General features: G+C 32.4%; 1 protein-coding gene across 1 annotated transcript in view; it reads left to right on the top strand.

The window, feature by feature from the left end:
* LOC140435722 (zinc metalloproteinase-disintegrin-like NaMP) overlaps window positions 1-12,324 on the top strand; it is a 501,897-nt gene that overhangs the window by 340,099 nt on the left and 149,474 nt on the right. The window contains exon 4 of the mRNA XM_072524445.1: window positions 2,260-2,329. Within this exon, the coding sequence (XP_072380546.1) occupies window positions 2,260-2,329 (70 nt within the window). The remainder of the gene's footprint in view (window positions 1-2,259; window positions 2,330-12,324) is intronic.

The raw sequence follows: 12,324 nt of genomic DNA, 5'->3' as shown, positions 1-12,324 counted from the left end.
CACACCAGAATCAAAACAACAATCCATGAAATGGCGACATTCATCATCACCCAAAAGAGTGAAGTTTAAGCAAACAATTTCTGCCCGGAAAATCATGAGCACAGTTTTTTGGTACAGAAAAGGAGTATTGCTAGTGGAGTTTCTGCCTCGTAATGAGACAATCAATGCAGCGTCTTATTGTGAGACATTGAAAAATCTGCGTCGTGCAATCCAGAACAAAAGACGTGGCAAGTTGAGTAAGGGTATTGTTTTGCTGCATGACAATGCCCGTCCACATGTGGCTAATCAGACCAAAGATCTCATCAAATCATTTAAATGGGAAACTCTAAATCATCCTCCATACAGCCCTGATCTGGCGCCCAACAACTATCATTTGTTCCAGCACTTGAAGAAACACCTGGGCGGTCAGCGTCTTCAAGACGATAACGAAGTCAAAACATTTGTGATGCAGTGATTAACAAGTCAGGCGGCAGAATTTTATCAGGAGGGTATTCAAAAACTGGTGCCACGTTATGACAAGTGCCTCAATATTCAAGGAAATTATGTAGAAAAGTAGATTAAGGTACAGGCTTTCATGTAAAAATAAAATTATTGCCATATCTTTGCACGTCTTTTTTTAATTCCAAAACGGTACTTACTTAAAAAACACCCCTTAAATGGTAACAGTTGATTTTCTCCTGCATAATTTGAATCAGCATAATTTGAAATATTTAGCATATTTTTTAATCTGCATCTGCAGCATAAAAAAAATTCGGTAAACAGCGTGTTGTTGTCGCGTTTGCTTAAACCTCTTTTGTACTAAATTAAACTTTAGTTTTAATTTTAACCTTGTGTTTGTTTACTGCATCCATACTATTACTAACAAAAAGATACCATTGTTCTCCATAATTTACTCAAATAATACTAAACAATAACCCTTTTGTCATTTTACCGGCTAAAAATAGACGAAAATTCCACACATCGCAATTTTGCTAGTCAAACATGTATCCCCACTGCTCTTAACAAAGTTCTCAATATGAAAAATTGAACTTCCACTTAAAATCTAATTTCTAATCAACCGCTAATTACTTCGATTCTCCGACGACTTGAATGGAAAATTCAGATACTATTTGTGCTTATCAGTTAAAGGCGTTCTGTTTCGAACTTAAAATGTTTATTCTATTGCCAGAGGACTAAAGTACTCCGATAAGATGTTTATAAAAATCCTTCCTTCAAATATATAATTGCAAGTTGCAAAAACTCTTAACTTTATATTGGGTCAAATAAAAGTAGATGAATTAAATCAAGTTTAAATTAAATCCAGTTAAAGGAGTTTAAAATACTTAAACTAAGACTTACAGGATTTTAGAATCCTTACAAAGTTAAAGAAGTACTTGTATGACCTAACGTACTGACTTTATAATTTTATAAAACCATCTATACCTAAACTTGTACCCTTTTAAAATACTTATGTATAAAAGCAACAAAATATAAACATTGAAAAATTAAAATAAGATATAAATACAGAATAAAACATAGTAAAAAATGTTAAATACAATTGGAAAAGAAATAAAAAGATTAATTAAAAATTACAATTACTTATTTTCATGGATAAAAATTGTAATAAGTGGCACAAAATTAAAACTTACGTACGCGTATACATTATCATACATAAACTGGGAATGGTTAGCAGAAAAGTTTAGTTAAACACCAAAAATGTATACTTTAATGCGAAAACGGGAAAAGGATCTATACATAATCAACAGCAAGGAAGCAGTTGCAGCGAGAAAAGATGAACAAAAGAATATCAACATCTGTTGAGGATAAAAAAATGAACCAGATAGCATATTTTGATCCAACAAAACATCGACAAATCATAATACAAGACCCAAGCATGAAAAGTTTGGACAAAAAAATATAGAAAAGGACCTGCTTGCAAGCAAAATACATAAAATACATGAGAAACTCATGCGGAATACCTGATATTAGCACAATGCCTTCCATCTTATATACATATTTTTTTATTTTTTCCCTTGTTGCGAGCTATGCCGATATATTACTTTATAATACCTTTATTTTATTATTTACATATATATATATATATATATATATATATATATATATATATATATATATATATATATATATATATATATATAAAATATAAACATAATTTGGCCACCTATCTATCTAAAAGGGCTATCTAAAATATAATTTTAAAAATATATGAAATTTGATCTGGTTTTTTAGAATTATTTTTTACATTAGATTTTGTTTCAGACAACTAATCGCACCGAACATAGCACAGAAACATTATTTAGCGAATGGAGCGGAATACGAATCAAAAAGGGTAAGTTTTTAAGCAATGTATTTACCAATAAAATAAATATTTTGTAAATCAATAATTTAAAAAATTATTATTTTATCATGGGTACCTGTAATTTTTCATTACATTCAGTATACAGGCGGTATAATTTTTGTCTTAAAATGCATATTGCGAGATAAATGTATGTTGTGAAAACAAGAAAATATAATTTAGGTTAAATACAAAGATACTACTTCCGATCCCTATTTGCTAAAGGCGATGAAAACCAGAGGTGCCCACAAACGAAGCAATGCATATTAAAAAGAAACAGGTAAAGAAAGCAGTAAGGAAATTAAAAAATAGAAAATCGGCAGGAGAAAACAATACCGAACGAACTCTTAAAGTATGGACAATCAGATCTGACCAAACACCTGTTAAAACTGATACAAAAAATAATAGAACAACCCGGAATTCCTCAAAAATAGAGATCAAGCATCTTAATACCTCTCTTCAAAGAGGAGACAAGTCGGACCTGGAAAATTACAAAGGAATTAATTTATTAAACACAACACTAAAACTAACAACCAAAGTGATAACAAAAAAAACTAAATAAAATTATAATACTATCAAAAGAACAAAAGGTTTTAGGTCAAAAATATCATATTTATAATGAGGTAAGCGCAAGAGAAATCATTAGAATATAAAAAACCTACATATCTATGTTTCGTGGACCTTAAAAAGGCATTTGACCAAATTAAAGGATGTTATTTACTTATTGTACGCAAGAGGGCAATTATGTATGAGACGCAATTTACTTATTGTATACCTCTATAACTAATCACAACGATCGAAAATAGGTACCAAAGCAACACAATAAAAGTAAAAGTAGAAGGAGAGGTTCCCTGAGTCCTCTATTGTTCAACCTGGTTATGGATAAAATAAAAAAAGTAAGAACTAAAGAAGGATATCAAATCGGAGAAAAACAATTTAAAATATATATTATAGTTGCTATGCAGACGATGCAATACTACTCTCTCAAAATGAAAGTGATCTACAACGTATGCTGCACCAATTTAATATATATACATACTAATAAATTTAACATGTTAATTTCCCCAAAAAAATACAAAATGTATGGTTATATAACCACAAATTTACTGAGATGTAAATACTAGCTAATAGATCAAATAAAAGAACAATTAATGGAGTTTAAGTAACTAGGCATCACAGTCTTTGGCTACAGAAAGCTCAAAACAGAACTGGAAGATCAAGTGAATAAAGCATACAGAGCTGCAGGTTGTATGTGACAATAAAACATTATGGGAGAGAGCTAGAAGTACAGATATACGACGTAAATGCAAGGTGAAGAACATCGAAGACTTGGTAAGAAATGGAAGAGATGAATGAAACGATCACATAAGACTAATGACAAAAAATAGAGTAATAAAGACAGCAAAAGACAGTTCCCCAATAGTAAGACGATCTGTGGAAAGACCACAAAAAACGAAATGAGATTTTGCTGGAGGCAAATTAAAAAACAGACAGAGTCTTATCTGCATAAAAAGAAGAAGAAGAAGAAATATAAAGATGCTGTTAGAAACTAAAGAGCGATAACATTAAACTAATCCGTCTAGTCTAGAATTTGATTGCTTTTTTGACTTCACAAAATTACCATTACCATGAGAGACATCAGCGTTAAAACAACTTAAACGAGAAAACAGTAAAAGACAGAAACCAGTTAGCAAAATTTAAAGTTATCTGCAGCTTGCTCAAAAATATATCGGAGTATTCTTTTAATTTTTTGTACAAATTTCACAGAACAAACCTAAAAATGTTGAACCAAAATGTGTCAATTGTGGAGAATACCATCCTGCTAACTACCGAAGATATAAAAAGAAAAATGCTAAAGGTAAAAATAGAACCAATTCAAATATAGGTAAAAGAAAATAAGCACAGATAGTTACTAGTACTGAGATATAGAGTGTGGTAACAAAAGATAGCAATGAAAATTATTAACAATATATATCAACAAAACACAACTGAAAAAACAACAGAATACACCCTACAAAGGATACTACAGGAATTAAAAAATTAATCAAAAGGGTCACTTGTCTCAAAGAGAGAGCTAAAGGAGCTATTCCTAATTTAAGAAATGACGAATGACAACAGAATTGTTGCGTGAAATGCCAACGGGTTGCTTAAGTATCAACAAGAACTGCAACCAATTCTTGACATTGAAGAAATTAATTTGTATCTTGTGTCTGAAACGCATTTCATAAAAGAGTTCTACATTAAATTTAAAAGATACAAGGTTTATCACACAATACATCTTGACAATGCGGCCAAAGGAGGTAGTGCAATCACCATCAAAGATAATACATATCATAATAAAGAGTTACAATTAATTACTATTTAACTGGGAATAAGCCACAATTACACAATTAAAGAGTTACAATATAAACATGAATTTATTTTACTACAGTCAAATCCTGGATTTGGCCTTTATAAAAGGTTAGGTTAGGTTACTCAAGCATCAGACGCTTGGAGTAACAGGAGTAGTTCTGATTTGGAGCCCCTGCTAATTATATCAGATATGAGAGCCAGGAGTAGCCTAGTTCCCAGAAATGCTGAAAAATAGGTCCTTATGGGCCTATTCCATGTAATGAGGGTGATACAATAGACCCGTCATAAGAGGTCCAAGTCTCTGAAGGACTCACAAATGGGCTCTGCACCGATCTATCATAACCGTCTACCATAATCTACTTCTTCTTAATGTGCCCTCTCCATCACTGAAAGTTGGCTACAACTACAGCAAATTACTCTCTACCTTAAGCTGTTCTTATTATCGAATGAGTGTCCAAGCCTGTCCAGTCATTTTTCAGCCTAGAGCATTTTCTTCTTCCTGGACCTCTTCTTTCTTCCACTTTCCCTTTCATTATCAGTCTTAGGAAGTTGTATTTTTCTCCTCTGTAAATATGTACTGGGTAACTCGTTTTTCTGGTTTTTACAATATTTAGGAGTTTTATCTCAGTCCTCATTCTTCTCAACCTCACGTTGTTGGTCACGTGCTCTATCCAAGAGATCTTTAGCATCCTTTGAAAAACCCACATCTCAAAGGCTTCAGCATTCTTTGAAAAGCGGACCTAGCATACTCTATACGAGCACGTATTTCGACTTCGTAGTCAAGATCGTTTGTTATCCACCAACCAAGATACTGGAATTTTTGTACGATTTCTATCTGTTTGTTGTAAACTCGAATATTAATTTCGGCATTTGGTGCACGTGTAACGGTCATTACTTTTGTTTTATTTGTGTTTATATTCAGCCCTAAACTATCTTCCTCTCTGGTTATGGCATTCAAAAGTCGTTGCAAACCCTCAGCCCTGTCCGCAATAATGACGGTGTCGTCTGCGTATCTTAAGTTGTTTACATATTTTTATTCCTTCTTTAATAGTTTCGAGGGCATTTTGGAAGATGTTATCACAATATATAATAAACCATAGTGGAGAAAGAAAACAGTCCTTTCAAACTCCGCTTTTTATTAACATTTCTGCTATCATACGATTGTCTATTAATCAACGCCATTTTATTGGTGTTATGGTCCATACCATGTTGTGTTAGGGTTTCTATGAGTTCTGTGTGTTTTACTCGATCAATTGCTTTTTCGTAGTCAATAAAACAGTATATAATCTACTACAGTACAATTTTTGAAATAAATGTCAATTCAATCTATTGCCCACCTAAATACTATATTAAAAAGAATAGTAGGTATATTGAATTCCTGAAGAGCTTAGGGTAAAGGTTTATTATTTGACGAGGCTTTATTGCTAAAACACAGATTATCGCTCTATAATAAGTGCAATTAAGGGTAGGTAGCTTTTACTAGCTATTTCAGCTAATTTTCTAAACATTATAGACTTAATTTCTGAAATTCTGAAACGCAGAACAATTAGATAACGAAGCCGAATTGTTGACCAACAATATTTAGCAAGCAGCATGGGAAAACACTTTTACACTGAAACCTAGGTTAAAAAGTAAACAATTATCCAAAGGAAGTAAGGAACATTATAACTAGGAAAAGAAAGCTAAGAAGAATTTGGCAACAAACAAGGACTTCTCAAGGTAAGATTACACCAAATCGTGCAAGTCGGCAACTCAAAAGGACTATCCTACAGCTAAAGAATGATTCAATTAATTCTAACTTACAGGAGTTAACAGATGATGGAGGACTGATTATTTCTCATCGTCATTATAATCATCGTACTGATGATTATTGAAAAAAATGGTATTTTGTTCTTGTTACCCCTTTGAGGTACTTGTGACTAAAGGTTTTTTTTTAAATGACAACTTTATCTTAAAAGAGTATTAAAAAAAGTAAGGGAGAAATTTATTGGAAGAAAAACATTATCAGTAAAAAAAATTTATGAAAATTGTAGGTAATTTGCTAATAATCTTAGTATATGATGGGATTATTTCTCTCCTATCTAAAAACCCTTCAATTAGTTTTATATTTGTTTTACTGCTTTAAATAATAAAATCTAATACTAATTGGCTATTACTTTTTTTTTGTTTTTAACTACGCCGCCCCCTAAATTTCCTGCAATATATATTTAATCAGAAAAGTTTAAGTCGAACGGATTCGATCTGTTATATTTTCTCTTTGTCTTTTACTCATCCAAACCAATAAAGTATAAAATACACCCTTTTATCAGTTTAATTACTTTTTGAAACGGTTTTTCAGATAACGGCTAGAAGCCATCAGCCCTTTAGTCTTTATTTGTCAGATTAGATCATATTTTTTACTTATAGCACCATTTAGGTGAACAAGGCTAAGTCATTAGAGGATATTACGTAGGCCCGGTTCACCTGCAACGGCCCTTTTTGTAGGTAAAGGCCAGGGGTTGGCCTAATTGAATTTATGTTTATCATACGGCTATCTCTACTAATTCGCGAGTTAAGCGTAAACATCTATGAATTTTAAAGAGAAGTTAATCCGGGAAATTGACGATAAGGTGCGTGCCATTTTAATTAAGCAGTTTTCTTCGTTTGGGGCATTTGAAAAATGAACGTTAAACGTACAAATTTACCCGTCTGGGATCTAAAATTTAAATTTATTCAGAACAAAGATGCGTAGCAAACAAATTTTTCTTCTTGTATAATTTCTGTTGGAAATAATGGCTATTATGCTGATGACGGGTAAACAAATAACCCTTTAGTGAACGCATCAATTTCGTCTTATACATATACACGATTTAAATTATTTGTTTGATTATAATAATATATAAACTAATTCAATTAATTTTTTTTTTTAAAAGCTTTGTTGAAAGCTACGTTACTGTATTTCTAATTGGGGTCATTTTAAAGAGGCAAAACAAAAATAACATGGACCCAGAAACGTACTAATGTGTCAATCTTTGCCAAACCCAACATTGAAGGACTGACCAAAACTATCTAGAATAACAACATAAAATATGTTGGTCATATTCACATTGTTGACAGAAAGTTGCCCTAAAAAATATCATGTAAATGCTATGTTAATAAAAAATCACAAATAGCAGGCACATCGGTGTATGATCTCATTTAAACTGCTAAAAGTTAGTGGTATGAAAATATACTTTATATATAAATATATACCGTCTTAACATTAGATATTAGGGGAGAGTTCGCTAATTGTGCGCATTACGCACTACGCGTAATGCGCACAATTAGCCGACAAGTTATATAAAGGCATTTTGTTACGTTTTTTGACTGCCACATATCAATTGTATAAACTTGTGTGTGCTGGTAAATCTTAATTCAGATTATAGTGTAGTCTGAGAAGAAATGAAACTCGATTGATACTCGATATAGCTTTATTGTTCTTTGCACTTGTAGCGTCAATGATTGACTGAGAGCCCGTTAAGGGCAGCTATCAGACACCTTGACTTATCACGGCGTTGTCAGTACAATGTTGTCAGGTACATTACAAATTAAAATTAAAAATATACGATCATAACTCCTCCATTTGAAGGGACTTCAAAGTAACATGCAAATATTAATGAAAAGACATACACAATAGTAATACAAAACTAAAATGGAATTGTCTTTAATGGAATTTAACACTAAAATAACTTTTTTAATGCACTGTGTCTTCTTCTATAGGCAAAGGACACAAATGTCTCAGGGAACGGATCACAACTTTTGAAAATGTCTTCACTTCTGCCACTGGCGAAACTCCATCCTTTCCAAGGAACAAACGTAGATTTCTTTCCATCGGCCATTTGCCTGGAGGTTTTTGATCATTCTTGATTACTACTAGTGTACCAACAGCAATCGGAGTAGCCTGGTTTTTCCATTTGTATTGAAAACGCAGTTGAGAAATGTATTCTTTTGTGAATCATATAGAAAATTGTTGGTATAATTGTTGAACAAATTGTAGTCTAGACAGCCTGATTGGCAAAACTTCTGAAACGTCAGGTTCATGAAGCATTGTAATTGGATGATTAATTAAAAAATGTGATTGGGTAATGGGTTCTAGGTCATTAGAATCATTTGATAAGGAGAACAGAGGTCTAGAATTTAAGATTCCCTTAATTTTAATAAAAAGCGCATTGAAGTTTTCATAAATTAAAATTCTATTTAACATTGTTTGCTTTAAAAAATGTTTTGTGCTTTTTACTGCTGCTTCCCATAGACCACCAAAGTTGGGCGAATGTGGGGGTATAAAATGCCGATGAATATTGTCTTTTGACGCACATTGAGTAATAAAATTTTCATTAAATAATTGATGGATTCGACCGTTACTTGATGGAAATTCATTTTATGTAACAATAAAACACTGAAAACTTTGTTTTCAAACTTCCACAAAATTTATTTTAAATTCTTATCACTACAGCTATTTCGGCTGATTGCCTTTCTCAAGTGATCTGTTTTTGGTATGGGTTTACACTTTATAGTCTCTAATGAAATAGGTTGAGGAGGGGAGAACTGTTCGTCTCAAGCTGGTCATTCAGAATTATATCTGTGTTTTTTAATTTGTTGATTTCCATAGATTCTAACAAAGATAGCTTAAGGCCTTTATTTTGAATGTGGAGAATTTTAAATTCGTCATTAAAAGAATGATTATGATCTAGAAGGTGAAGTGCGTATGTAGAATCTGTTTTTCTATTATTTAAAGCCCTCTTATGTTCTGCTATTCGTTTATTAAAATTTCTACCTGTTTGACCAATGTAAGTTTGTTGTAGCGACTGCCCAAAACTGTCAAGTTATAAGCAAGTTTGACAACAAAACATCCGGTGAAAGAGGGAAGACAGTCATAATTATTTGCTGCTTTAAAGCATGAGTCACCTGTTATATTCCACCAATGTTTATCTTTTCAAGGATTAGAATGACAGAAGCATTAACAAAAAAATGGTACATCCATTTATAAATCTATTTATACTTGTTCTAAAAGCGGCGAAAGTAGCGAAGATCTTTTTTATGAATGGCTTCAGCATTTCAAAAATACCTTAAAACCGTGGAAATATGATTCAGTCATATTGATTATAGATAACCACTCCAATCACATTTCTCTTTCTATATTTAATTACTATAAGACTTATGGGATTTCTCAACAATATCTCCTCACACTTCACACAAGCTTTACCCATCGAATATACATAACTTTTTTTAGTCCTTTCAAATAAGCATTCACCAGGTGTTATGACTCTACGCCCTACCTGAAACGAGACAGGGAGCCTCCTTACTGACAGTCTGTGGATGAATGAAGGTAGTGCTTCGGAATTGATGCCGGTCTTACAGCGGCCATTCCGCTTCCGGATCGCTTCATGACAAAGGAGGGTCTGGTTTAGCAGGTGGGCGTTCGGCGTAGACTCGGCGACGAGGGGGCATTTTAAAGTACCTCGGGAACTGTCACCGGGAGCATGAAAAACAAATCCTGCACTAAGGTCACTCAGGCGCCGTCCTGAACTGAGATGTCTTTTGTAGATTCCAGACCCCCCTCTATAAAGACGGAAAAAATATGATATTATGACTATCACTTATTAACAGCAAAGAGGATAATTCACAATATGATTTAGCCAAGATATTTAACGTAGCATTCGTGCATACTGCTACAATATACAAAGCACAATTAGGCTTTCAGGCAGCTGGCGACTGACCTTTCCACAAAGATAATTTTACGGATGATACTTTTAAGCTCAACTTATCATTTACCGGTTCAAACTCAAGCGTTTAATACAAAAAATAATGATGCTGCGGTTTAAAGTACATCCAGCAGCGGAATTTGGGAAAATCTAAGTCACGTCTACCACGTTCTTGTGAAGTAATCCAAGACACTTGCTTGAATCCACGCCTTGAAATAGTTCTATTAAGTTTTTGTACAGTGGTGACTCCAGTGTTATCCATGTTCCATATTTAGACGATTTAAGACTGTATATTAGCAAAAACTTTGAAACATTTTTTTTATTAAAACTTCTGGTTTTAATAAAAACTAGAAGTTCTGGTTGAATCTGCAGTTTTTATTGACAAAGTATTTTATCGTTTTATGTAGGACGTGAAACAATCTGGGCCAGTAATTGGATGTCAATCCCAAGATTTTGGGTAGTTGATATTTTAAGTCTTCACATATTCAAACGCACCTCTTCCAAACTTCCGTACCTCTTTAACAGAAAGTCCAAAATATATGTCACTTGCTGTTTTAAGATATTCTTTTAAAAGGTTTTCGTGCTATACAAAAAACACCTGAAATGATAAGTACATACGTATATTTTAAAATACGTTGATAGTCCCTAAGATGTATGTTTGTACAAAATATATACTAGTAAAAAAAATATATACCTGCCGATTCACAAAATATCCCACTTTAGTCGTTGGATTTACACCGCAATAAATTTCTTGCTCAATGAGTTTCTTGCAATATTGCCTTAAAGTTGGATTGGGGATATCAAAATCTTTGGCATTCCCCTTGGGGATTTTTCATATATTTTTATTTTCCTAACTGCTCTCATAACTATCACTAACATAATATCTAGTGCACTTTTACCTTTTATGGAGTTCTTTTTAAAATAACGTATTTTCTAAAACAAAATTTTAAATCAGTAAAACTATATTTATGCTCAAAGATGGTTGACACATGTGTCAACCAGCCCCTCATTGAATGCGTCAACTAGCTCCAGAGCACATGTTTGGGTATTTATGGTAATCAACTACATCTTAATTAATTTTTAAAAAAATATAATGATTGTATTTTATAGTCGAAGTTCTAAGCTTTAATGTAAAGCAAAGATCGAATTATTATCTATAAAAATGGGATTTTTAAAACAAAAAATGAATGATACTTAATAAAAGTTTACTTTATACTGTAAAAAACTACAAGACGCACTGTTCACCCTACTAGTAATCCCGCCAAACTAAAACTTTCTTCCGAGAGTGCGCTTTGCGGAAAGTCTTGAAACTTGTGTATACGCGTGATTGTTAAGTGTCTTAGTTTTAAGAAAATCGCACTGTGTCAATCAACTCGATGCGTCAACTAGCCCCGGTCTTCCCTATATACTATAAACAGCTGTATAAAAATAATTCCATAGACTACCTAATTCAACAATAGTTAAATCTTTTAAATAAAGCAGAACAGCCCGTTCGTTTCATTTGGTTCAGTGGTTAAGGCGGCTAGAAATATTTAAAATAACATTTAATTTGTAAATATTGAGAATTATCAACCACTAGTTTAACGCACTATAGTTTTTTAATTTAATTATTTCTCTATTATGAAATTTTTGATCCCCTGTTCTATACTTCATGATTTCATGTTTTAAATTATATTTTGTAATAAAATTATAATATCATTTTTAATCTTCGCTCGAGCTGAAAGAATCATTTTCACTTTTATTATTTATTATTTTCGCTTTTAGAATCGTGTGTATTGTTGCCAGTTAGTCGTAAGAAAATAATTACAAATTGTTAAACTCTTATTAAAATCGTTACCACTACTAATACGGGCATATATCCGTATTACCATTCTAATATATAAAGTAGAAATATAAATATAGATGACTATAAAAATT

This window comes from Diabrotica undecimpunctata, chromosome 1 (assembly GCF_040954645.1).
Source record: "Diabrotica undecimpunctata isolate CICGRU chromosome 1, icDiaUnde3, whole genome shotgun sequence".
Classification (NCBI taxonomy): Eukaryota; Metazoa; Arthropoda; class Insecta; order Coleoptera; family Chrysomelidae; genus Diabrotica; species Diabrotica undecimpunctata.
This window is presented reverse-complemented; position numbering and strand designations above follow the sequence as displayed.